Consider the following 27,419-nt stretch of genomic DNA (forward strand, 5'->3'; position numbering starts at 1 on the left):
ACCCCCTTTCCTGACAACCTTGTCGGGTGTCCAGTGCCTCTAGTTTTTTTTTTAATGTCATTAACAGGTGGTTGTCAAAAATAGAATGAAGAAACACACACACCAAACTCTCTCATGTACACGCACTCTCTCTCTCACTCAGACAAACACACTATCAGGTGCAGGCACACGCAAACACACATGCACACACACACACACACACACACACAGTAACGGGTGCATGCTCACACACACACATACTCACGCACGCACGCACACACGACACAGACACAAAGTGATATAGAGACCACACACTCATGACGCATATTCTTGCAAATACATTTTACAGGGGCCAGCAAAGACAGACAGTTCCAGCACAACCATACGTGCATGTCTAAACAAACATATACACTTTCAAACACCACGTAGGCATGTGGCCACATAGTTACTAAACCCACCCATTCATCAACTCTCTGCAACACACGGCTACTTTGGCCTCCACCCTCTTTCCACTGCCCATACCTCCTCTCCTCTCTTCCTCTGCAATCCCTCTCTCGCTCACTCCCTCTCCTCGCCTCGCCCTATTTCATTCCCGAACTGAACCACACACACACACCAAGCAGGTCAGCAACTTCTTCATATCATTGTTATGATTCGTACCGTGGTCATGACTAAAGTCTATAGCAAAGCAAAATGAGTAGAAGTTAATTCATTTGTGTCCGTTGTAGATTTTTAATGACAGCGCTGAAGAAAAAATGATAATAAATAAACTGAATTGCTTATGCTCAAATGGTGGCCTTGAATGTTGCTCTGGGGTCTCTGCATTTGTTGCCGTTTGTGTTTTTGCTCATTTCAATTTCATGTTGATCACACTGTTGTATATTTCAATGGGTATTGTAATTGAATACGTTTATTTGAATGGAATCTTGCGAGGCACTTTAAGTATTCAGAACTGAATCATAGAGGACTGTTTTGCATCGGTAATTGTAATCTCTATGGTTCAGGGCTTCCTCTCATTAAGCTGTCCATTTGTATTACCGTGCGAGGTTAACAGTAATGCTGTGCAAATATTTGTGATGAAACCTTTTCATTGTCTTATTTTTAGTTGGCATACTAGTTGCTTAGACTTCTTTGTAAGGTAGCTAGCTATGTGTAGGATAATTACTACTGTTGTCCATCTTTCAGTCTCCAGTAAATATAGATATAGTTCTTTAAGATGTGTAAGTGACTTTAACACAATGCCGACTTAAATGATAGTAACTGAAGTGTCATGTGCATACCAGTAGAGGCACCTCAGAGAATTTCATAAAAATAGTGGGAAAAAAACAAAACTATCATTTTTAGATTAAACTATACAAAATATATTCACGTCACCAAATAATTAAAACACACAATGAAGGTCTACAGTAGCCTAAGCAGCACTCTGTAGGGTAGCACCATGGTGTAGCCGGAGGACAGCTAGTTTCTGTCCTCTGAGTACATTTGACTTCAATACAAAACCTAGGAGGCTCATGGTTCTCACCAACTTCCATAGACTAACACAGTAATTATGGCAACTCCCAGAGGACGTCCTCCAGCCTATCAGAGCTCTTACAGCATGAATTGACATTTTGTCCACCCAATTAAAGGATCAGAGAATTAATCTAGGACTGAGAGCATAAGCTACAGATTGCATTGCAGTGCATAACTTGTGGCGAGTAGTTGCCTCGAAGAGATAGAAAGACAATAGTTACAGTTAACAAATACATTTCTTCAAAATTGAAGATGGAGAACGAGAGAGCTAGTTTTCGTAGTATTTTTTTCACTTTCACTTACAGTATTTAGCTAGCTAGTTTAGCCTACTCAAAGACCCGGCTCAAACGGAGAGGGGTGAAAGATTAGAAGCTGGCTAAGGCTATCCAACACTGGAAGTCTTCCAAGTCAAGGAAGGTTTTATTAATTTATTGCCACCAGGGCCTGCCGGTGTAACTGCTAAACTTATTGCTAACTGTACACTGTACTGCATGATTGTAGCAGGTTGACTAATGCGTTAGTTCTATTAGCTATGTCGACTATGGCGTTAGATAATATAGTGACAACGATGTAGGCTGTGTGTAGCAGTTAGCAGTTATGTTATGGGTTGGCTTGAAAAAAAATTCCGCCTGGTCACAGACAGCTAATGTGTTGTGCACTGACGTCCGCAAGTGAAGGAAAAAGGTGAGAGACGAGTAGCGCGCGTAGATGCGAAAAGGTATTCAACAAACAAAGTGATCATGCTCTTTGCTTATGGCTGCTATGAAAGTGAACTGTGTTTGCGTGTGATCAGGGGTGTATTCATTCCTCCAATTCTGTTGAAAAATGTTTCTAAAACTGAAGCAAACGTGACGAAACAGGGATACACATACCTAAATTTGTCCAAAAGCAACTCTCGTTTTCAACTGTAGGACTAATGATTACACCCTAGATCAGCAAACGTTAGATGCAGGCAAAAGTGTGTGCAAGGCGGTATTGAATGTAACACAATCTGCCACCATGATTACGAAACATTCTCTCGACCTGTGCACTTATGTTGTAAACTTTTATTCATAGGCTAGGTTGTAGCAACCTCATGATGGGTATAGGGGGAATTGGAGTATCATGTAGTAGCCTAAACCTATCGATGTTACATTGAGCTGGGTGAATGAAATATGAATGACAGTCATCCAATATGCTGTAATAGAAATAAGGTCATGCTCATAAACATTTTTTGTGTCTGCCCTCATCTTAAAACGGTACTGACCTCCACTAGTGCACACAATATTTGCTATGAAAAGGTGAGAAAGTATCAATTTAGCACTCATTAACATGTGCTGGTTCAGACTTGATATCCAACCATGCAGTTGGAAAGTATTCTTTGCAGCACCAAAATTATACTTGCCATGTTGGATTGGATCAGACTCTATAAGGTGACATGGCAGTTGTTCATTTTAGTTTGTACTAACATTGTGATGGATTAAAGTCAGTAGATTTTTCTTCTACTGATGTTAAAACTCATTGTTGTTGTTTTTGTCTTGGTTTTTCTTCTAGAATAAGCTGCGTTCTCCCTCCTGGCTTCTCCTCCATATCGCTGTTTCCCGACATTTACACGGAAGCTACCTCTCTTTTTGATATTTTTTTTCTAATCTATTCTATCTTTTGAACCATTTTTCATGATGACCCGCTCATTGCATACTTCTTACAAACCACCTTTTACATCAAGCTTCCGATGTCTGGTGTTAATACCTAACTATTACTGATTTGTGCCGACTCAAAAAAAAAAATACACAAATATATATATTTTCTGCACTGATAATCCTTAATATGCCTTATCCTTTTTTTATGGTTGGTTTGGTATGTTTGCTTTATAAACGGAGTCAGTGCTGCTAAATCCCATTTCCCTTCTTTCCCTGTCTACCATCCTTTCTATCGCTCCACTGCCACCTCACCATATAAACCCATTCCCTGTCCCCTACACTCTCTACCTGTCTTTATCCATTATTAATTTATTTTTTTTTCAATCGTAAACATCTGACAAGTCATGTGGTCCACCTTCTTTCTGCACGAAGAGGATGGCAGGCCGATTCCACCAGGAGCGGGAGTAGGAGCCGGAGCAGGTACTCTGGGACTGACCGGTGTCATGGGTGGCAGAGGGGCTGGGGCTGGTGCTATGGGAGTTAAGCGCCGTGCAAAAGCGTCAACATCAGGAGGCATGAGCGAGGTCCAGGAGGGCAAGATCAAGCTGGCGTTCTTCGTGGCCATCGTGGGTGTGGTGTTGACTGTCTTGGGCTTGGGCACAGAGTATTGGGTGGTGCTGTCTCCGCCCAAGAACTTCTACAACAACCAGACATGTCTGGCAGCACACTACGGGCTGTGGAAAGGATGCACCCGGACTCTGTGGGTGGCTGACATAGACCCTGAGCGAGAGAGCTGTGGGCCGGCTGAACTGCCCGGAGGTAACTGCTCTGGAGTTGCATGAATAGGCCTACATTATTTTGTGTTAACCAAACGGTATCCACTCAAACTCATGCAATCCAATCTGTACAAAATCACCTATCAGAAATCACAGGCCCATTTTTTGCATACTGGCAAATTGTGTAAACCAAACCGCATTCACTCAAACTCATACATTCAAAACACTCTCTTGACAAATCCTATGGCCCTTTATGCCAGATTTTAAAGGGGCAGTTCAGCCAAATTTCACGATCCCAAATTTCAAGGCCAGAAGTGACAATTATATCATTACTTAGCTATAGCCCCACCGTTAGTTACGGCTAGATATCAGTTATTTGTATTGTGGCCATAATCCAATGACTGGCCTTCAGGTGTAGACTGGGTCACAGATGGACTGCAATATACATTTACATTCTGTAGGGATAGATGCTTACCTTAAACTCACACACGTATTACCCACAAATACTGTACAAAAATGTCTTACTAGAGAGGGCCGTCAATATGTAGAATAAACTACCTTGTATCAGACTACAAGATGCCACAACACTAATTGCATAGAAGACATAACCTTGGCATTGTCATCGATGTGCACGAATGCATAATAATTAGTGTGCCGCAAGCCGTATGAATCGCAATAAGATTATGGTGATGTGCAAGTTGATAAGGTCCCATCTGTTTCAAATAAGTTCCTTGTCTCTCCCTGTCTCCTTTAGAATCTAACTGCACCTACTTCAAGTTCTACACCACTGGAGAGAATGCCGTCATCTTCCAGAAGACAACAGAAAAGAGTGAGTCAGCTTGTCCCCTGCCTTCCTTCAACCCATGTCTCCCCTTGCCCACCCACACACTTTCTTTCTTCCTCAAGTCTGTCATCTATGTTGCACTGGGTCAGCCATTGACTGCAGTAAGTGTCTAAAATGTATTCCACCTACTCCTTTTACATTATAGCATTGAAGTCAGTAAGACTGTTTCTTCATGGGTCAATGTGGGAAAATTGTGAAATCCTTTTTATTTTTTTCGTGAGCTCTAAACCAGAGGTGTCATGCGCCACATTTTTTAAAGAGGGGCACGTATTTTTCTTTGGATTTATTATGCGCAAAATAAACTTATCTTCTGGATTTTTTGTTAGTTTATTGAAACTTTGGGCCATGGGGGCATGATGCCCTACGTGTCAGGAGTGCGATGTTTAACGTTTCTATTATCCTCTAGGTAAGTCGGTAACTCCTAGGGCAGCATTTCCCAAACTCGGTCCTGGGGAACCCAAGGGGAGCAGATTTAGTTTTTTTTGCGCTAGCACTACACAGCTGATTCAAATAATCAACTCATCATCAAGCTTTGATTATTTAAATCAATTGTGTCATGCTAGGGCAAAAAAACAAAATGTGTACTACTTGGGGTGCACGGGACCGAGTTTGGGAAACGCTTCCCTAGAGTATATCAGTGAGGGGATGTACCAATATCTGTGAGAATTACAAGTGGATGCAAGGACTTTACCTTTTGTAGATTGGCCATTTTGAATAAGGTTGAACTTATTTGGTTATTTTACTTACCTTAGTTGAATGAACTCATTGCAAGTCACCCTGGATAAGAGGGTCTGTTAAATGACTCAAATGTAAATGTACCTGGTGCCAGTGTACTATGAATAATGGAATGTACCTGTATCAAGACGATAACCGTTTCTTTCTTCCCAGGTCTGAATGTGGCGGCGGCCATGATGGCCCTCTTCGGTCTCTTCCTGATGGTCACAGGGTCCATATGCATCACCACAGCCCTCAGCAAAGGAGAATCATTCTTCCTCAAGGCTGCATCGGTTTGCTTCATTCTGTCAGGTGAGTGAGTCGACATATGGCAGCCATGGTGACACACCTGACATGTATAACTACAATGATTAAATGTTACTATTTTGACATGTCTAATGAGACCTTGGGAAGAGCTCAATTGCATACTCCTCGCGTCCTCTCTCCTCATCTCCTTCTCCAAACCCATTAGAGGAGAAGGTCAGAGGGGAGAGACCTCTGGCTTTTTCATCCAATGGGTTTTGAGAAGGAGATGAGAAGAGAGGAGCGAGGACATGAGGACATGAGGAATACGCAATCTTCGCCATGTTGCTAACAAGTTTGAAGGTACAATAAGACCCAGATGCAGACAATGTTGAATTAACAACCGTGTAATAATCCAACCTGGGCAGGCACAAGACATGTCAAGGGCAGACAGGGGTCAGTAATCCAGAGGTGGGGCAAAGGTACAGGACGGCAGGCAGACTCAGGGTCAGGGTAGGCAGAGATCAAAAGTCCAGAGCTGGGGCAAAGGTGCAGGACGGCAGGCAGGCTCAGGTGCAGGCAGAGTGGTCAAGCAGGCGGGCTCAGAGTCAGGACAGGCAAGGGTCAAAACCAGGAAGGTGAGAAAAAAGAGAGACTGGGGAAAAGCAGGAGCTGAGAGAAAAACCCTGGTTGACCTAGCAAACAAGACAAACTGGCACAGACAGACAGAAAACACAGGTATAAATACACAGGAGATAATGAGGAAGATGGGTGACACCTGGAGCGGGGGCAATCAAAGACAGTCCTACCTGGGCGCATATCTGGTTGACTGGAGTGTCGGCATTGAAAAGGCCTGGGTCCAGGATGTCTCTGGCGGGGACCCAACACTTCTCCTCTGGGCCGTAACCCTCCCAGTCAACCAGGTACTGAGACATGGGTTTAACTCTGGACACATGAAGGGTGGGATGTATACGAAGGGTACGGGGCAACAAAAGATGAACAGCAGATGGGCTAATCATTTTGGAGATGGGAAATGGGCTGATAAACCGGGGGGAGAGTTGCGGGATTCCACCCGGAGAGGCAGATAATCATACCTTCTGCCCGAGACGGTACCGGGGAGCCAAGGTCCGAAGGCGATCCACTTGTCGTCAATACCTGGAAGTTGTCTTGAGGAGGGCTGACCGGGCTCTCCTCCAGGTACGCCGACAGTGGCGGACAAACACAGGCAGAAGGTATGCCGACCTCTTCCTGCTGCTTGGGGAAGAGCGGGGACTGATACACCAGGGAACACTCAAACGGAGATAGGCACGTTGCAGAGCAGAGCAGGGAAGGGTATTGCAGGCGTATTCGACCCACACCAGCTACTGGCTCCAGGTGGTGGGGTTGGCGGAGATCAGGCAGAGTAGTCTCTAGATCCTGGTTGGCTCGCTCCAACTGGCCATTGGACTGGGGGTGGAACCCAGAGGACAGGCTGGCCGATGATCCAATGAGGGTGCAGAAAGCGTTCCAGAACGGAGACGAGAACTGAGGCTCCCAGTCAGAGACCATGTCCACTGGCAGTCCATGGATTCGGAAGACGTGCTGCACCAAAGTAGGCCACCGAAAGGATTGTCGCACGAAGGCCAAGGTTCGACGGGAACCCAGGGGGCAGGAATGGGCCCACTTCAGGGCCGTGGAGCGGACAGCGTCAGGCATAAACATTAGTACCGCTGCCCCTCCCAGACCTGTTTTCCTATACCCCAGCTGAGTACCATCACCGGGCACGAGACAGGGCATCCGACTTGACATTCTTGAACTCTGGCCAGTAAAGAAAGGGAAAAGTTGAACCGGGTAAACAGCAGGGCCAATCTCGCTTGCCTGAAGTTGAGGCACTTGGCAGTGCGGAGATACTCCAGGTTTTTGTGGTCCATACAATGAACGGAAGTTCCGTCCCTTCCAGCTAGTGTTCCTCCAACGACATCTTCACTGCGAGAAGCTCTCGATTCCCCACATCGTAGTTCCTCTCCGTGGCGTTGAGTCAGTGGGAGAAGGTGGCGCAGGGATGCAGCTTAAGGTCCAGGGCAGAACGTTGGGACAGGACAGCACACTCTGACATCCGAGGCATCGGCCTCTACCACAAATTGACAGGAAGGGTCACGATGAACCAAGATAGGAGCAGTGGTGAAGTGGTGTTTGAGGTCCCGGGAACGCCCGGTCAGCAGCAGAGGACCACGTGAACAGGACCTTGGTAGAAGTGAGTGCAGTCAGGGGGGAAGCCAGAGTGCTGTAAACCCGGATAAAATGGCATAAAAGTTGGCACACCCCAGGAAACGTTGCAGCTGCACCCTGGATGTAGGCTGAGGCCAATCCACCACCGCTCTCACCTTCCCGGGATCCATCTGGACACTCCCAGAAGAGATGCTGTAACCCAGAAAGGGGATGGTGGAGCAATGGAACTCGCACTTCTCCACCTTCACAAACAACTGATTCCAGAAGACGAGGATGTCATCAATGTAGGTGAAGATGAACCGGTTCAACATGTCACAGAGAACATCATTAAGCAGAGCCTGGAACACAGCAGGAGCATTGGTGAGGCCAAAAGACATGACCAGATACTCGTAGTGGCCGCTGGCCATGTTGAAGGCGGTCTTCCACTCGTACCCCTCTCGTATCCGCACCAGGTGGTAGGCGTTCCGTAGATCCAGCTTGGAAAACACAGTGGCCCCCTGGAGCGGCTTGAAGGCAGAGGAGATGAGTGGTAGCAGGTAACTACCAAAAATCAGCTGTTTCCAGCTACAATAGTCATTTACAACATTAACAATGCCTACACTGTATTTCTGATCAAATTTATGTTATTTTAAATGGACCAAAAAAAAGATTTTCCTTCAAAAACGAGGACATTTAAGTGACCCCAAACTTTTGAACAGTAGTGTAGGTCTCCGTAGCCTTGGTCTCTGGACCCGACTGAGAATGCAGACGTCCCCGGGGCGGTGTGGTGCTCGGGAGAAGGTCAATACCGCAGTCATAGGGTTGGTGCGGCGGAAGCGACGTGGCCCGGGCCTTGCTGAACATCTCCCGGAGGTCCCTGGTACTACGCAGGGATGGAGGAGAGGCCCGGGGCACCTTCTGAACCCCCAGGAAGATCTCCCGGGGTGAGCTGCGCTGACTTCAGACAATGGGCGTGGCAGAACAGACTCCAGCCCATGATGGCATCCATAGACCAGTTGATGAGGGGATTGTGTCGCTGGAGCCAGGAGAATCCCAAAACCACAGGAATCTGAGGAGACTTGATGAGCAGACATTCAATAGTCTCGCTATGATTCCCTGACATCCGTAGGTTGATGGGAGTGGTATTATGAGTGACCCGGCCTATAGAGCGCCCATCCAGTGCTCCAACATCCATGGGAATGGAGAGGGTTGCGTCCAAAAAGCTCTCATCGGCCCCAGAGTCAATGAGGACCCGGAGAGATTTAGACTGGTTTCCCCACAGCAGGATGGCATGAAAAGGGGTGTGAGCAAGGGAAGCAGAAAAGTTCCCCATATGGCCCACCAGAGTACTCGCTCCTACCGGTGAGCCTGGTATTTTAAAGGACAAGAGGACACAAAATGACCCAAAGTCCCGTAGTACAGACAACTCTTTGCGTTGATCCTGTGTTGCCGTTCTGCTGGCGACAGCCCAGCTTTGCCTCGTTGCATAGGCTCGGTAAGCGGTGACTCAGCCGTCTTCGGCAACTCTTGGGCGAGGTCGGGAAGCCTCGGGTTCTCTTGGCAACGGGACCGCCAGGGACTTCTGGGATGACTCGGAGGCAAGGTGGAATCCCTGGACGTGCAAGCGAAATCGAATTTCCTCTCCCTCCATCTTTAACGTAATCGCACATCGATTCAGATGGTCAAAGCGATGAGGGAATCGAGATCCGTAGATAACTCCCGAGCAGCAAGCTCGTCCTTGACCTCCTCCGAGACGCTGTTCAGGACCATATCGAACAGCGTTTCCTGGTTCCAAGCACTCTCCACTGCAAACGTTGGAAATCCCCCTCATGGTCTGCCACACTGTGGGACTTCTGCCGAAACTGGATTAGCTTCCGGGAAGCTTCTCTCCCGGAGAACAGGGCATCAAAAACCTTCTTCACCTCTCCTACAAACTCAAATGACCGGCTGAAACTCAAATGCAAATGCAAATGGCCGGCTGTTGTTCCCAAACAGTAGTAGCCCAGGTGAGAGCTCTACTGGACATCAGCGTGATGAGGTAGGCTATCTAGGAGCGATCCGAGGGGAAGGAGGAGGGCTGAAGCTCGAAGATGAGGGCACACTGAGCTAGAAACGCCCCGAAAGGTCCTCGGCTCTCCATTTAAGCGTTCCGGGGGAGGTAAACGGGGCCCCCGAGAATGGAGTGACCGATGAGACTGCACTGCTCACAGCTGAATTACTGAGAGGCTGTGGGGTTACCACCATGGTAGGCTGCCTCGCAGATAACCCGCGGAAATGCTCCAGCAAAATGTCCAACGCCCATTCATGGCGTTCAGCCAACGTTTGGCCCCCCTCCATAAGGCCACAAAGCAATTCCTCGAACCTACCAATGGTGGCTCCTTGGGAGGAGATGGCGTTGCGCAGCTGGCCCGGGTCTGCTGGGTCAGTCATAGCCAATTCGTACTCTCAGGTTTGAAGCTAAGACCCAGATGCAGACAACATTGAATTAACAACAGTTTAATAATCCAACAGGGGCAGGCACAATACAGGTCAAGGGCAGGCATGGGTCAGTAATCCAGAGGTGGGGCAAAAGTACAGGACAGCAGGCAGGCTCAGGTAGGGCTGGGTGGTATACCACATTTGACTATATACCGGTATTTATGCACAGAATGGTTTGGGTTTTTACTTTACCTTCTATAACGGTATTTGAATGTTTGGTTTGTTAAATGTGATACACCGTGTGTAACGTCCATTTTGATAGTTCACTCCACTTCTTGAGTCATCCCTCTCCACTGTCTCCAAACCGCTTTCCACACAGACCTAGTCCCACCCCCTGTCACTCAAGGAGCCCATTTGTTGTTGCTTGACCACGAGACACTTTCATTCAGTCTGCATGGTCAATGCAGCACATGCATAAATGTTGATGACAACAATTGTTTCCAGTTGTTTCCACTTTGATCTTAATATAAATCCACAATATTAGTTTGTGTTTCTTACATCTGCAAACATCTAGTTTGTATTTTCTTAGCGAGTTAAGCTAAATCGTGTTGGCCACTAATGCTAATCGCTAGTTAGCTGGCTGATAAAAGTCAGAGCAAACGTAGCTAGCTAATACAGTCTGATACCAGTACTGGTGGAGGCTTAAATCAGCATGTTGTTTGTGCAACAGTATCTTCTAAGTCAAAGAGGAAACGGGCAAAGCATGAATAGGAGGAATAGGCAAAGAAATATGTTGGGTATATGAATAAAAATTTAATGTAGCCAAAGATTATAGGGTCCCCTAGGAAACACTGAACATCACTTTGGTTCCTACCCTGTCACAATAACTTGTCCATGGCATTTTCATTCATTGTCAAGTCAAACAACACTGTATTCAAAGTGCCCACTATTATTTATATTCTAGCTATATAATTATAATAAACATTCTATTTCAATGATTCCAAAAGTTTTGATCTAAATCGGTATTGCAACATTTGGTTAAAAATAAGGCCTAGTATTTTTGCCCATATTGTGGCAGTGTGGAAATGATTTCAAATGAGTGCAGGAAATGCAGAAATTGAGGGCAATGCAGGAAATATTATTATAATAAATTATTAAGTTGAATTGAACAGTATAAAACCATCTGAATGGAGAAAGACCCATTTAAATAATTTTGAATATATGTGTTGCCACTCTAGGGTCACGCACTACTCAGAAAGCAAATGTAGAACTTTAATTAATCAAAAATATAAAATACCATCAAATACCGTCATAAATTTGAAAAATATCATATGATATGATATTTTGGCCAAATCGCCCAGAACCTAGACTCAGGGTCAGGGTAGGCAGAGGTCAAAAATCCAGAGGTGGGGCAAAGGTGCAGGACGGCAGGCAGGCTCAGGGGCAGGCAGAGCGGTCAAGCAGGTGGGCTCAGAGTCAGGACAGGCATGGGTCAAAACCAAGAGGGCGAGAAAAACGAGAGACTGGGGAAAAGCAGCAGCTGAGAGAAAACCGCTGGTTGACTTGACAAACAAGACGAACTGACGAAAACACAGGTATAAATAAACAGGGGATAATGGGGAAGATGGGTGACACCTGGAGGGGAGTGGAGACAGTCATAAAGACAGGTGAAACAGATCCGGGGGTGACAGTTGCAGAGAGTTTGGAGTCATTTAGGAGTCAATCTGTGCATGCAGCAAAACAAAAGCTACCGGTACTCAACACTTTAAAAAACCATATAGCCATTATTCAAGGGTATCAAGGGAGCTCACTAATTAGATACATAGGGCATTAGTCATGGCATCTGTACAGTCCTGATATACTCTGATGCTCTGAGAAGTAGATCACAGTTATCAATACCACCTCCACCATCCCACCAGTAAAATGTATTTACCAACTCCACACACACCAAGCCCCTGATATCTCTCTCTTTTGTGCTTTATCCCTCCCTTTCTCTCTCTCCCTTTCTCTGTCACTCTTTCCTCCTCTCTCTTAGGCCTCTTGATCCTCCTGTCTCTTATTGTTTTCAACCAATCGGTACTCTCCTTCCTAGCCAGTGACCATTCGGTGCCGTTGCATCATGAGTTGTCTTGGTCAGTATCCTGTGTTGGGTTTGCAGGGGCCATTCTTATTTTGGGCGGAACCCTCTTTCTCTTGCTTGCGCTACCATTCAGCCCCTGGCGAAGGTGTTTTCCCCCCAAAAATGAAAGTGATAGCTAGTAGCGAGGAGGAGGTATTGCACTTTATCTGTATTGTCTTATGACTGTTGAGAAATGGACGGTCTCCTGCAATTTGACATTGAATCATTTGAAGTTGTGTAAAGAGGGGTTCAAGTTGTTCATCGTCTTGGATGTTTTTTTCTCTCCTCATTTTGCATAAATCAGTAGGTCATTGAAGGGACACTATACTGTTCTTGACTTATGAAAGGTGAAGAATTAACGCAATGCCAAATTACTTGTGTGCTAGTTGACAGCAAACGTTTTCTCACATTGAATGTGCAAAATGTAATGTGCCAGTGTGTCCCCCCTTCTCAAGTGTGAAATTCAATTGAATTCAAAATCATTTTAAATGAATTTAACAAAAACAACATTTTGCAGTTGTGTTTTGAATTGGTTAACATTACTTCATTATTTTTTGCCAAATCTTTGATGATATTCTGATCAACAGTCTTATTAGAGAGTATAATCCTTAAGGATAGTAATTGGGATTCAGATGTATTTCACAGAATGAAAGTACAGTACAAAAATTCTCATGATATTGCAATGTTTTTACAACTGCCTTTAATATACGAATGTGTATATATCAAAGAGACATTAGCCTCTAAATCCAAATGTTTTCAGACCTCAAAGGTCAAGATTAGTCTACGTCCCAGGCCATCATGTTTGTGAATTCAGTTATATGTCACAATATAAAAGTAATGTAAAAGACAAGCACCATGTAAATTCCAGATATGCAGAGCTTCTGTTTTCCATTAAAGTTGTGTAGTGTAAGATGTGTGGACTCCTATTGACATTAGACTACTTTCGAAGTCTAAAATGTGATTTTGGAGTCTAATGTCCCTTAAAATTTTAGATACACCATCTGCTCTGGGTGTGTGGGTGACTATATTATAGAAATTACAATAAATTATTAAAGCAGCACTGCCTAAAAACATCACTGCCTGAAAGGACAGGCAATTTCATCGTAAACCCTATTCAAGAGTTAAGAGGCTACTAACCAGTTATATAAGGTTGCATTGTAAATACACTATTCAAAGTCATATGAGCCTTTAGTGTTGTAAATGAATAACGTAAAAACATTTCATGTGTTCTGTGTAACCCAAATGTCACACGTTTATAAATACTGTAAGATTTTGTATCTGTTTTGTCTTTTTCTAGTGAGATAGTTGTCATAGTTGTGCATATCTGTATTTAAATGGGTAATGAAAAGGGTAAATTGTGTCTGTGGTTTTCAATGGAAATAATTGCGTATGTAAGACTTGATTTATTATTAAATGTGAAGACAACATACTGTATCCCTTTCTTGTGCGTTTTTCTGTCTTTTTTCCCACTCTGCCCTCCTCCATCGTTCATCTCTCCATCATCTTCAACACACATCCCAGGCACCATCTTGACCCGTTTCCAGCTTTCTCTGTCTCCACTGTCTCCCACATGTTGGCACCCTCTGCCGCTAAATTTAGAGCGTGGTGAATCCTGCTGAAGTGGTTCTAAGAAACACAAACCTTGGATTCAAACTGTGATCCCCATCGCCAACATTGTCCAATTCAAACAACCCCCACCACCACCACCACCACCACCTCCCCAACCACCACCTCAGCCCACCCTTCCCACAAGCTTTTATTTCATCTTACTTGCTGAAGTCAGTCCAGTCTGCTCCTCATGTAGACCTATCATGTGTCTCTATAAATGCCACACGCACTGTCACTCATGTCTCACCCCGCCTCTGGTGGCTGCTGCTGTGGGACGCGGTCCAGACGATTGGTGGTGGAGTCTGTGCTGTGTTAACCTCTACCCTCGTTCTCCCCCTCCTGACCTGGCCAACTTCGCATGCAGCCCTTAAACACAAATCAACCAATAGACACCTGACACTCGGCCCAAGCTGTATATATAGATGTTCGTTTTCAAATGAAGCCGTTGCTCTCTTCTGAAAGAGTATGTGTGTGTGTGTGGGGGGGGGTCCGGTAGTGGGAGTGCTTCTCTGAAATCCTGTTGTTGACGTGTGTGTGTGTCTGTGTGTGCGTGCGTGACGGTGTGGGTATGTGAAGTGTGTGTCTCTGATCGTTTACAATGCATTTGCTTGCAAGTGTGTATAGCCTGTATATGCTTGAATCCGGGTGTGTGTGATGGCGATCGTGGGTGTTACGACCTTATGTGTGTGTCAGCAAGGATCAAGAGGTAATAAGAAGAACTGGCCTCTCTTGACGTTACCAAAATAGAGGAGGCCCGGCCACCTCGTAACTCACCTTGTTATGATGGTAGTACTGAACCAGCAGGGTTTACAGGTCTCCTGTCCATGTCACCGGTCCCTCTTCCTCCTGGGGTGCTTTCTGGGGACGAGGGGCACGTTGAAATTTGTCACACTATCGTGCCAACCCAACCCAATATATTTTATTTTCCACATTCTCCTTCATAGCAAGGTTCCAGTAACTATGATTGATGCGTAACCAGACCAGCACAGTACAGAGTGGATATCTGAGAGCGAGAGACCCACAGAGACTGCACCACCAGGGTCGTGTTCAGTAGGGAGAAAACATTTTGAAACAGGGAGATATTACCTGACCTTGTCCAATAAAAAAAACTTTAATGTTTTTTGTAACGTTTTGCTAAAGTGTACCCTACTGAACACAACCCAGGGCTCCCCAGAGAGGAAGGACTAATTAAACTCCCCAACTAAATCACACATTAACTGTGCACTCCATGCTCTTGAACAAATAGAGCATCCCTCTCCCTCCCTAGCTTCCTTCCTCCTCCAAAGTCATTACTTTAATGAGATTAAAACAGTCACTTTTCCCCTGGGCAGATCGTCTTCATCATTTCCATCCCAAGAGTGAAGAGATTCAGCGTTATTCAATTATTATTAATTAACTGCCTTTGTAGTCATGTGTTAAGGAATTCTGCTGCTTTCCTGGGCCTGGATCTCTCTTAGCCCCAGCGTTAATCTCTGTGACCTCTGACCTCTGATCCAATACCAACTGGACAATCAAGGTCCCTTGTTGAGGTATTGACGAGACATTACACTCTAAAATCATGTTTTTCAGATGTTTTCTGTTACCTCAAAAGTGGTCTTCTGTTCAGATGAGTCCATGTCCCAGGTTTTGTATCTCCAGCTACAGTATATGAATGGAAAAGATGAGCACCATGTAATTACCAGATATGTGGTGGCAAACATTTTGACATTCATTTGTTATATTACCATCTTGGTTATATGTTAAATAACACACTCCACACAACCCATTTTCATATACAAGTTTATTGAATGTATTTTTTGTAGTTCTTTTTGAGGCTCAGAATTTTGTATTGCTTAAACATCACAAATGTCCTTAGTTTGACTCATGTGCAGTAGAGTAGAAATATCATGTACCATGAAGAGATTGTTGTCTTCTTCACTTACAGGATCACAGGATCACAGCCCGCTAACCCCAAAGTAGGCTCTTTAAAGCAGCTTAACTGGTTTTGCCTCAGGACCCGGATTAAACCAGGTTGTCCCAGTCGCAACCCAATATTCGCATAATGTATATCAAATGTAATCTGGAATGTATTTTTGATGCTAAGGAAATAAGTCAAATTTGCCCATATTCTTGATGAAGAGTGTTGATAAGCTCACTGGTTTGAGACCACAAAATCAACTAAATCCGCTAAATAGCCCTGCTAGCTCTATTTTGAAAATACTATGCTTGAAGAAAAATATTTCAGAAATTCAATTGTTTAATCACTTACTACCTGGTTTTAGTCATTTAAATTCAGACTGTGACCCATTCGACCCCAAATTTGGGGTCGCGACCCATCAGTTGAGAATCGCTGCTTTAACGAATAACATTAAGAATATATACCATCGCTAAAATAAATAGGTTCATATAAAGTCTATAATCTAATACACTTGTCATAAACAATAAAAAACACAGATTAGGCTGTTGGTTATATCTGTATTAACAAACAAAAAAATTCCCTTAAAAATAATAACAATAAGTATAACAATAATAATAAGTGACTATTATTATTATAAATAATAATAATAAAATAAATATATATTTAAAATTAAATATAAATACAATATTACACTCATATTTGCGCACATGCTTCTCGCCTGACACCATCAGATTAAGTGTGATGGAGCTAGAAATCAAGGAACATTTTCAACTTTAAAGAAATACAAAAATACAAAAATCATAGTTCAAATGTACAAATTTACCCTGCATTTACGATTACGAGAATAAAAACAACAGCAATGTGATAATATTCAAGAAGTTACAATCATTACACTCTTGTAACCTGGCTATGATAATCAAGCACTCGGAATGATAAGACAACCCAAAGTTTACCACTATAGACATATTGTGCATTTCAAAATGAATATATACTCAATAATATTGTTAATAATACATTTGATATTCTAGTCAGTGGAATAGATGTATTCATAGTAGTCAAAAACAGACTGAGATGGAGTGATAGGGCAGGGAATGGCCAACTATTCTCTTTCAGTTATCTTACATATTTCTACAGCCCTATTTGGTAACACTTTACAGAAGCCCTGTCATACAGTCCTCGAAATATCAGTGTCATAAGCAGTCATAAACACGAATACATTAGGTAGTCAAATACTAGTATGTCGCATACAGCAAGTATGTGCAAGCTACCTATGCAAGCTAACTACAGAACTTAGGCCACCATATGAGCCGTCATGACCGTGTTAAGGCAGTTGTCATGAATTTACACTAGTTGTCGTGACTGCTTATAAAATCCGCAAAGTCATTGTTATGTATGGCAGCGAACAGTAGGCTTTACCAGTAGTGAACTGGAAAGCGTTACTTGTTAAGTCATTGTTATGGCAGCGAAAAGTAGGTTGTGCGACAGGGATTTACTGTAAAGTGTTACCCGCCATTTTGCCCTCCACCTCCATGGCTCTTGCTCCTATCTCCGAGGCTCACACTGGCGTGGTTCTCCTGTTCAGCGTGTCCGAGTCGGTGTCCCTGTTCCGTTTGCCCCCCAGGCGGTCCAGGGTGCCCATGCCCCTCTCTCTCTCCATGGTGCCAGTGGGCAGAGGTGGCTGCTGGGGGGTAGGACCGGAGGACGACAAGGTATTCAGGGGCGCAATGGCAGTGCCTCCGACGGCGGAATTCTGGCCCGCCGCAGAGAGGTTGGACTTGGAGAGAGAAGGCAGCGTGCCGCTCATCATCACCCCCACTTCCTCTTTGGGGAAGTAGTTGTGCAGCTGGTAGAGGGAGGCCCGGTCCACGGTGCCGTAGAGGGGGGGTCCCCCGCCACCAAGACTCCCCATCTTGGAGTCCCGGGTCAGGGTATACATGGAGATATCGCCCCCTAATCCTCCACCAGCATGGTGCGGGTTTGGCAGGGTGGCAACAGAGAAAGGCGGGGCAGACGGCGGTAATGCAAAACTCTTGGCGCCTGTGGGTGAGGTGTCGCAGGGGGAGCGTGGCGGGTCGGAAGAGTGCGAGCTGGAGTGGGAGCGCCGGCGGAAGCGGTAGCTGGGCAGGCGGAGCATGGCGTGCGTGGTGCTCTTCAAGAGTTCGGTGCGAGAGCGGCAGCGCAGCTCCTTGTTCTTCTCGATGTAGATGTTGACAGCCAGGACACCCACCATCTCAGCCAGGATGAAGGAGAGGCCTCCAAAGTAGAAGGACCAGCCATACGAGTAATGCCACTTCTTGTCCTCATCCTTCTTGGGCGAGATGTCGCTCAGTGCCGCAGAGATGTACACGATCACACCGATGATGTTGCTCAGGCCTGGGGGAAAGAGAGGAAGTGAAAGGTTATAATATAATAATAATAATAATATTATAATATAATATGCCATTAATTTTCTCTGAGCTTTTCCATTGGGGGGTGGGGGAGCCATCTCAACTTGATTACTTCTCTTGTGTAATGTCTCATTGACCCATATCTCCACTCAGGAGGTAATTTATCCCATAATACTAAATAAGCTATCTTTATCCCTACTGCTGTGTTGTGCCTCCTTGACCTGAGTCTCCACTCAACGGATGATGTATTTGGGAAATCTAAGCCACAACCAATATCGTTAACATGAAATGAGTTATGAGGAGGGGAAAACAACACAAAGGGGAATATCATGGATGGATGAAAGGATGAGGAACTTCCTTGACAATAACACTATTTACAAGTTAAAAAGGAGAATTAGTTCAGAGGCCATTGAGAACATTTAAGGCCGAGTAGGGCTATTGCATTCCATCTGAACAAGAGGAAAATAAATATGGGACACCGCCATGATTTTAACTCCAGGACTAGGCTTCAACTGTGTCCGGGAAACCCTCCCCATGTGTACTGAGTAATAGAGAAACAGTCAAGAGCAAGACACCAGCGCCTTACCAGCAGCCACAAACAGGATGCCTCCTCCTAGGATGATGTTCCTCTTGCTCTTGTAGAAGCTGCTGGATGCAACACACATCGCTCCCATCAGGAGGAGTATAGCACTCAGGATGGGGAAGATACTGGAGGCTCGGACCACACCTGCAGACGGATGGGGGTGAAATTGTCCTTACTTGCTGATCTAAGGTCAGTTTTATGTTGACAGTGGTTGGTGGTTATCGTTATCATTTGGGGATCCGAGCTGATCCTAGATATGTGCCTATGGGTATCTTCTACCTGGAGCTCTGCTTAGATATTACTTCCTATCCTCTGATAATATTGGATGCGACGGCAACCTTTGGTGTCATAACCTGCTGAGCGTAGCAAAAATATATTAAAGATGAATGATTAAAGCTGAAGTTGTGAAGGTGACATTTCAAGCTGCATATGTGACTTTGTCACCATCTGGAGTAAAGTAATGTGCTACAATAAGCATTTACAGTATTCTGTAACACCTTACATAAATTAATAAATCTATCCTACATTCTAATTCCAACCAATGTTCTGGTTTGATTGGAATATCCTATTGCTTTGTCATAATTCTCTCTGTTAAATGATAGATACTCATTGAGTTAGCTTACTCATAACCCTGCACCTGGGCATTCACTGCTGCTGTTTCCCAGGTTTTTCTTTTCAATTCGACATCACATCTCTCTAGTGACATCCTCCCACTGCCCACGTCCCCTTACTCACGCAGGAGATACTCTGCTGCATCCTGATCATAGTCTGCATCGTCCGGGAAATGATTGATCTGAGAACACACTCCTCTCTTCAGCCCTGAGAGAGAGAGAGAGAGAGAGAGACAGAGAGACAAAGAGACAGAGAGACAGACAGAAAGATGGACAGGGAGACAGAGACAGAGAGAGAGATACAGAAAGATTGGAGAGAGAATAGGGAGTATTAGAGAGAGAATCAGATATCTGGGGCTTGGTGTTTGGACATATTAAGTATTCATTTGAATCCCTTTCCAAGTCGGTTAAAATAGCTCAAACACAATGTATTTTTCATGACAGTCATATGAACCCCCCTTGTACTCAGAAGAAAACAACAGACTAAATCAACAAAAACGTTCTATAATAATCAAGGAGCCATAATCAGTGGTTTCAGTATGTTGAGCAGACACCACAAATATTATATAAAATGGCTGTGTTGTTGTCCTCTTTTGTTGAAGCTGTCTACCGCAAATGGAGAACCACTCCATCAGACTATCACCACTGACTCATTGCTCATAATTGCCCTTTTTGACATTCGCTAGTCTCACATAGCCATACCTCCACAATCACGTCATTGTCAAGCCTGGTTCTTGATGAGGCTAGTTTCTCGCAGACTGCAATAGGTTAGATAAGCAGCTCTTGAAATGAGCCTTCTCCTACTGACTGTCTGCCACTGCCCACTGGATGTCCTCTGAATCAGTGGAGGCTACTTAGGGGAGGACAAATCATAGTAATGGCGTGGTCTCAAACACATGAAAACTATGTATTTGATACCATTCCATTCACCCCATTCCGTCCATTATTATGAGTCATCCTCCCATCAGCAGCCTCCACTGCTCTGAATGCACTCATCCAGGTCTCACTGTGTCGGACTCCTAAACGTCGAACATCTCATTCCAAAATCATAGATATTAATATGGAGTTGGTTCCCCCCCTTTGCTGTTATAACAGCCTCTACTCTTCTGGGAAGGCTTTCCACTAGATTTTGGAAAATTGCTAGGGGGACTTGCTTCCATTCAGCCACGAGCATTAGTTATGTCGGGCACTGATGTTGGGTGATTAGGCCTTGCTCACAGTCGGCGTTCCAATTCATCCAAAAGGTGTTAGATGTGGTTGAGGTCAGGGCTCTGTGGAGGCCAGTCAAGTTCTTCCACACCGATCTCAACAAACCATTTCTGTATGGACCTCGCTTTGTGCATGAGGGCATTGTCATACTGAAACAGGAAAGGGCCTTCCCTGTTGCCACAAAGTAGGAAGCACAGAATCGTCTAGAATATCACTGTATGCTGTACCTTTAAGATTTCACTTCACTGGAACTAAGGGGCCTAGCCCGAAACATGAAAAACAGCCCCGGACCATTATTCCTCCTCCACCAAACATTACAGTTGGCACTACGCATTGGGGCAGGTAGCGTTCTCCTGGCATCCGCCAAACCCAGATTCATCCCAGATTCATCCGTCAACTGCCAGATGGTGAAGCGTGATTCATCACTCCAGAAAACAAGTTTCCACTGCTCAAGAGTCCAATGTCGGCAAGCTTTACACCACTCCAGCCGACGCTTGGTATTGCGATCTTAGGCTTTTTTTGCGGCTGCTCGGCCATGGAAACCAATTTCATGAAGCTACTGACGAACAGTTCTTGTGCTGACATTTCTTCCAGAGGCAGTTTGGAACTCAGTGGTGAGTGTTGCAACAGAGGACAGACAATTTTTATACAATACGCGTTACAGCACTTGGCGGTTCTGTTCTGTGAGCTTATGTGGCCTACCAATTCGCGGCTGAGCCGTTGTTGCTCCGAGACATTTCCACTTCCCAACAACAGCACTTACAGTTGAGCAGCTCTAGCAGGGCAGAAATCTGATGAAATTACTTGTTGGAAAGGTGGCATCCTATGACGGTGCCACTTTGAAAGTCACTGAGCCCTTTAGTAAAGTCATTCTACTGACAATGTTCGTCTATGGAGATTTCACGGCTGTGTGCACGATTTTATACACCTGTCAGTAACGGCTGTGGCTGAAATAGACAAATCCACTCATTTCAAGGGGTGTCCACATATTTTTGTATATATAGTGTATCTCACTGAAGAAAGCATCATAGCGAGCGAAATCAATTCATACATTGTTCCCCTGGCCTGAGAGGATGAAAGTTCAATATGTAACTAGATGTAGAAGGCGAATGTTAACAATATACTGAACAAAAATATAAATGCAACAGGCAACAATTTAAAAGACTTTACTGAATTACAGTTCATATTGAAATGAATTGATTAGGCCCTAATCAATGGAATTCACATTATTGGGAATGTTGTTCACAGATACCTTAAAAAAAAGCACAGTGGATCAGAAAACCAGTCAGTATCTGGTGTGACCACCATTTGCCTCATGCAGCGCGACACATCTCCTTTGCATTGAGTTGATCAGGCTGTTGATTGTGGCCTGTGCAAAGTTGCTGGATATTGGTGGGAACTGGAACACGCTGTCGTCCATCCAGAGCCTCTCAAACATTCTCAATGGGTGACACGTCTGGTGAGTATGCAGGCCATGGAAGAACTGGGACATTTTCAACTTGTGTACAGATCCTTGTGACATGGGGCCTTGCATTATCATGCTGAAACATGAAGTGATGGTGGCAGATGAATGGCACGATGCCATACACCTGGTCTGCGGTTGTGAAGCCGGTTGGACGTACTGCCAAATTCTCTAAAATGACGTTGGAGGCGTCATATGGTGGAGAAATTAACATTACATTCTAGTGGACATTCCTGCAGTCAGCATGCTAATTGCACTCTCCATCAAAACTTGAGGCATATGTGGCATTGTGCCGTGTGACAAAACTGCACATTTTAGAGTGGCTTCAGAGACGTCAGATCCACACACACACACACACACACACACACACACACACACACACACACACACACACACACACACACACACACACACACACACACACACACACACACACACACACACACACACACACACACACACAGAGCCATTCATCTGACCCCACCAAAACTCTGGAAATACACTGGACCCCCATCACCCCTCCCCCTCCACACCTCCCCACACACGTCTAGTCCTCCCCTTACCCTCCAGACAGCAGATCCTCCAGAGGCCAGAGTGTGTGAGGGCTCCAGGGTCTTTCTTGTCCTTGTTGTTGGGGTCGTCCTGGGAGGAGTTGGCCGTGCTGTTGCAGATGAAGGCCCGTGCGTACAGCCAGTAGTCCGTCCCAATGGCCACCGCCATCAGGGAAAAGGCTGCAAACGCCCCCAAAGTGGTGAGGACAACCTGGATCCCCTTCTCCCACCACACCATGACTGGGCCGGAGAGAGAGAAAAGGAGGAGAGGGAAGGAGGAGAGAGCGGGATGGAGAAAGAGAAGGAGAGTTGGTGAAATAGTAAGGACGCATGAAAGCTAGAAATCAAGAGCATTGTCTTGAATGGTGTAGATTTGTTGGTTGTTTCCAAGGTAACAACCGATAAAACAAAATGTACCCGATATTGAGCTGTATGTCAAAAAACGTGTGTCTCGCTTTCATTTCAATTCAATAGGACTTTATTAACCCCAGAGGGCCAATTACAAAAACGCATTGTCAGTGCTTTGTCTTTCTGATGACTTTTAATTGTTTTAATACAAAAGCACATTTCGAAAAAGGGCAAAAAGACTTAGTCTAGTCTAGTTACAGAATAATGACTTGGGTAAATCATATTGTTGTCTTTTGAATCCAGGCATCTGTTAAGTGTGTATTTTCTTAAGTGTGTGTGTGTGTGTTTGTGCGTGTGTTTCTAGTGAAATGTGTGTTACCTTGGGGCATGCCTCTGCCTTTTGCCTCCATGTCTGCAGCTTGCTGTTCCTCGTCAGTGAAGAGTGCGCCTTCAGTGTCCCCTCTGTCCAAGCGCCATCCATCGACCGCTCTCCCGCTCTCGTTTCCTCTCTTCTCTCTCGTTCCCCTGTGTGTGTGTCTCTCTCTCTCTGCTCCCGTGTTCTTCCTCTTTCACACTCTCTGGTTCGTCTGTATGTGAGCGTGGATCCGCAACTCACGGTTCCGTCCCTCTTCTCAGTGGGTGGTCATGGCACTGGCAGGCATCTCAGTGTTGCTCCTGTGGGGAGAAGAAGAAAAAGAAAGGATGGAATAAATTAATGTGACGTGAGAGGGAAGCCAAGTAAAATGTTCTTTCCGAACCTTACAAAAAGATAAATCATTAATAAAATTGTGTTTGTACATTCTGCGATGACAGACCAGAAAGGAAATAAGCTGATCCGTTTCCACATTTCACACTGAGAGAGGGATATATAAAGCAAGAGGGAACGGGAAAGAAGTGAGAGAGCGTGCTCTATCCATTGCCATGGCAACAGCGAATTCCAAAGTCTAGGACGGAACTGAACACGGCGAGCGAGAAGGGAGTGGGGGGTGAGGGGCAGTTGAAACAGCTGAGTGGATTTTGCCGACATTAAACCAAATATAAGTACCAATGCTGAAGACCTCAATATAATATATATTTTTAATAGAGTGAGTAATTGAAGGTACTAAGCTAACATATGGAATTGTTTTAAGATGGTCATATCATGGATCATTTAGATAATATATATTTTTATTTTAGGACCCCTTTAGGTATCCCAAGAAAATCCCAAATTATATTTGATAAAATATTTGTTTTAAGTTTCCTGAGTGGCGCAGTGGTCAAAGGCACTGCATCTTGAGGCGTCACTACAGACCCTGGTTTGATTCCAGGCTGTATCACAACCGGCTGTGATTGGGAAAATTGGCCCAGCGTTGTCCGGGTTCGTGTTTGGCCGGGGTAGACCGTCATTGTAAATAAGAATTTGTTCTTAACTGACTAGCCTAGTTAAATAAAAAAACATACAAAATATATTGAATTTGGCCTTTACCACTACAGCCCATAGGAATACATTCATAAATGTTAAAAAGGCAGTCAAAATGTTTTGAAGTGTCGGTCTTATATATAGGAAATTTAAGAAAGCTGGTCATTTTTATTTTTGTACATATATTTAACCCCTTATTTTTGTTGCCACAAAACTACCTCCATACTTCCATTGTTTTGTATGGGTTACTTTCATACTAGTGGGGGTCATAGAGCATCGTGTTTGTGAGAGTCTCCCCTTTCAATAGTGTGGTTATATTAGTTTGTTGCTCAAACGGTTCGGACACTACAGACGTTTTTGTGAGAAGACCGAATTTCGGGATGTCTCATGGTCTGACAAACAGCGCTGTAGCTCCGCCACCTTCCACCGCAGACACCGAAGGCAGCAATAGACAGATGCGGTGAATTGAGACGCAGGCCATACATCTATATTGACGGATATTGATGGGGATTTTTTAGACCCGTGCGTTAACCGACTCTGTAAACTGCACTGTTCAATTAAGGAAGTAATCAAGAACATTCTGATGATGACAAGCTCTTCGATCAGTATCATTATTTAGTTGAGCTATCATATGCTGTGTGTGTGTGTGCAGCTGTGGTATCATCAACTGAAAATGTACGTACAGTATGATTAATGAGCAGCGAATACGGTTGTATTTACAATAATGACCTACAACGCAATTGTTTCTTTATGACATTCTTTGATGGATGCAGCATGCATTCAATGATTCAGTTTACTGCAGTGGGAGCATTGTAATGAGAATATAATCGACGAAAAGTTAGGTGATAGTCATCTGACAGTGGTTTATGACTCACATTTTCAAACCAAGTTTCTTTCAAAAAATAAAGTTAGTTCAATCTATACCTGAACCCACTGAAACTCGTTTGAATCATACAGATGATTTTCCTCCATGTCAAAACCAATAGAAGGTTTTTGTTTCTATAGTTGTTCCTGTATGTACTGTTTAGAAGCAAGTAACCCAGATGCACAGATATGGAGGAAATGTTGCCATCGGCAACATAAACACAGAAGATGATAAATGAAGAGATCTAGTTCAAGGACCAACCAGAACCGCATACTGAAATGCGTGAACATACAGCTATGGGGTGTATGTGGCATTCAATGGTGAGTGATTGGGGAGATTCAGTAAGAATATAACATTGTAGAGTGAACAAAAGGTATAGGCCAAAACAACAAGAGGATAACCTTGATATTAATTGCACTCAGTTGCATTTCTCCACACAGTGTGTATTCAATTTCATTAAAAACATTGTGCACACATACAAAAGCACACACAGAGATACACAATTTCCTTATATTTGGTCTGAATCCTGAACAGTTACCTGATTTACATACTGTATTTACTGACAGTAAAGAAGATCTGTCTGGCAAAAGTTGAGGTGAGGCAAGTAGCTCTGAATACTTAATGTCTGTGCGTGCGTGCATGTGTGTTTGAAATCATAAATCAGAACCATTGCATTGATATGGCTATTGCTATCTGTGAAAAGAAATGCACAACACCCTGGTTAAGCAATTATGTCGTTATAGTCATTGGCAATTGCTGCTGAAGGGGCAAGAACATGAAGCGTCATAGAAAGCAGAAGCAAGACCATTGTCTTTTTTTAAACCTTTATTTAACTAGGCAAGTCAGTTAAGAACAAATTATTATTTCAATGACGGCCTAGGTTAACTGCCGGTTCAGGTGCATAACGACAGATTTGTACCTTGTCAGCTCCGGGATTGCGAACTTGCAACCTCTAACCACAAGGCTCCCTGCTGCCCCGATTGATTAACCGATTAATGTACATGGACCAAGAAAACGAACAAGTGGAGGTCTGGATAAATGTTGAACTTCCTCTGTCTTGTTGGCTAAGATCAACATTTTGTTTATGAACATAAATACCACTTGCGACACCAGCAGAGAGAGAGAGAGAGAGACGCTAGGTTAAGAAACCTGACAAAATCCGATTTAAAATAAGATGTTGAGTTATTAACAGCTTTTGAGTAATCTCTATTAAGTCTGAACACAGTTGATGCGCATTAGGAATATTTGAGTGCTTTGCTTACGTAAATAGTCTCACGGCTATTGATTTGGACATAGCTGTCATTGTACCAAGTAGGCTACATTTCTGTGTAAACATAAAATAAATATGTATTTTCTAAAATGAATAAACGCAATATTGTTTAAAAAACATATAGGTTAAGTATGTGCTAATACTGTTAAACATGTATACTAGGTTAATTATGTATAGTACATGGAACTGCTCTGAAAACACTTAACGTCTGCATCCCTCATTTTATCATGCAAGTATAACAGTATTCCATGCTATCCTTATTAGAATGATAAAGAATATTACGGAAATAATATTGCTCAATGTTTTACCTGTAATTGTTGAACTTCTGCAGTGGTTGACGGTGGACGGACTCCGCATGCGAGGCATGGGCAAGAGACGTAAGAAAGAGCCGTAGACATTGCAAGAATAGAATGAAACGAAACGACGTCGAGGGATGTGGTGGGAGTTGCGAGGGGGAGAGTGAGTGAAAAAGGTGTTTTTGAATAATAGGTCAAATCCATAGGTCAAATCACACGTTGAATTCCTTCATTGTAACAGCAATTCTAATATACATTTTTGCGTGAATTACGAGCCTATAGATTTGTGTGTTATTATGAAAATAGTATATCAATGTTTATTATAAAGGGGGGTTATATGAACGTAATGCCAGTCTCAAGTATTAAAAAATATATAGATATATTATGCCATAAGGATTAGCTATATAAAATGCATAGCCACGTTTGACAGGTGCTACTGCAACAAAGGTTTGAGAAAGATTTTAACGGAAAAGGTTTGTATCCAATCATGTCCAAGCGCGCCAATTTTAGCAGGGAAGTCAC

The 27,419-nt window shown here is 44.1% G+C and overlaps 2 protein-coding genes across 5 annotated transcripts in view; one reads left to right on the plus strand and one right to left on the minus strand.

Annotated features, from left to right (window-relative positions):
- The window catches only part of LOC118398226 (voltage-dependent calcium channel gamma-6 subunit-like), a 51,818-nt gene extending 37,980 nt beyond the window's left edge, over positions 1 to 13,838 (plus strand). For 2 of the 3 annotated variants that reach the window (XM_035793366.2, XM_035793367.2), the window contains 4 exons: positions 3,025 to 3,929; positions 4,641 to 4,715; positions 5,619 to 5,756; positions 12,328 to 13,838. In XM_035793366.2, coding sequence (XP_035649259.1) covers positions 3,515 to 3,929; positions 4,641 to 4,715; positions 5,619 to 5,756; positions 12,328 to 12,551 — 852 coding nt within the window. In that variant the 5' untranslated portion in view covers positions 3,025 to 3,514 and the 3' untranslated portion in view covers positions 12,552 to 13,838. Of the gene's footprint in view, positions 1 to 473; positions 603 to 3,024; positions 3,930 to 4,640; positions 4,716 to 5,618; positions 5,757 to 12,327 lie in introns of those variants that run through there. The other variant, XM_035793365.2, reaches the window with a different exon arrangement.
- A 1,954-nt stretch (positions 13,839 to 15,792) lies between these two features.
- LOC118397756 (voltage-dependent calcium channel gamma-4 subunit-like) lies at positions 15,793 to 27,052 on the minus strand. 2 transcript variants are annotated; one of them, XM_052470485.1, is made up of 6 exons: positions 26,910 to 27,052; positions 23,447 to 23,742; positions 22,732 to 22,959; positions 19,622 to 19,705; positions 18,890 to 19,030; positions 15,793 to 18,289 (listed from the first exon to the last, which is right to left on the minus strand). In XM_052470485.1, the coding sequence occupies exons 2-6, from the start codon at positions 23,475 to 23,477 to the stop codon at positions 17,472 to 17,474; spliced, it is 1,302 nt and encodes a 433-aa protein (XP_052326445.1). In that variant the 5' UTR covers positions 23,478 to 23,742; positions 26,910 to 27,052; the 3' UTR covers positions 15,793 to 17,471. The 2 variants fall into 2 exon arrangements, with proteins under 2 accessions (XP_052326445.1, XP_052326446.1); XM_052470486.1 differs by lacking the exon at positions 26,910 to 27,052 and adding an exon at positions 23,866 to 23,945.
- Positions 27,053 to 27,419: the final 367 nt, after the last annotated feature.

The sequence above is a fragment of the Oncorhynchus keta genome, chromosome 19, assembly GCF_023373465.1.
Source record: "Oncorhynchus keta strain PuntledgeMale-10-30-2019 chromosome 19, Oket_V2, whole genome shotgun sequence".
Classification (NCBI taxonomy): domain Eukaryota; kingdom Metazoa; phylum Chordata; class Actinopteri; order Salmoniformes; family Salmonidae; genus Oncorhynchus; species Oncorhynchus keta.

Coding starts and splice junctions, on each gene's coding strand:
- LOC118397756 (XM_052470485.1), bottom strand. CDS start 23,477: ATGGAGGCAAAAGGCAGAGGCATGCCCCAAG. Junction 19,706..22,731: donor GAGGATCTGCTGTCTGGAGG/GTAAGGGGAGGA, acceptor TCTCTCTCTCAG/GGCTGAAGAGAGGAGTGTGT. Junction 19,031..19,621: donor TGCAGCAGAGTATCTCCTGC/GTGAGTAAGGGG, acceptor ATCCGTCTGCAG/GTGTGGTCCGAGCCTCCAGT.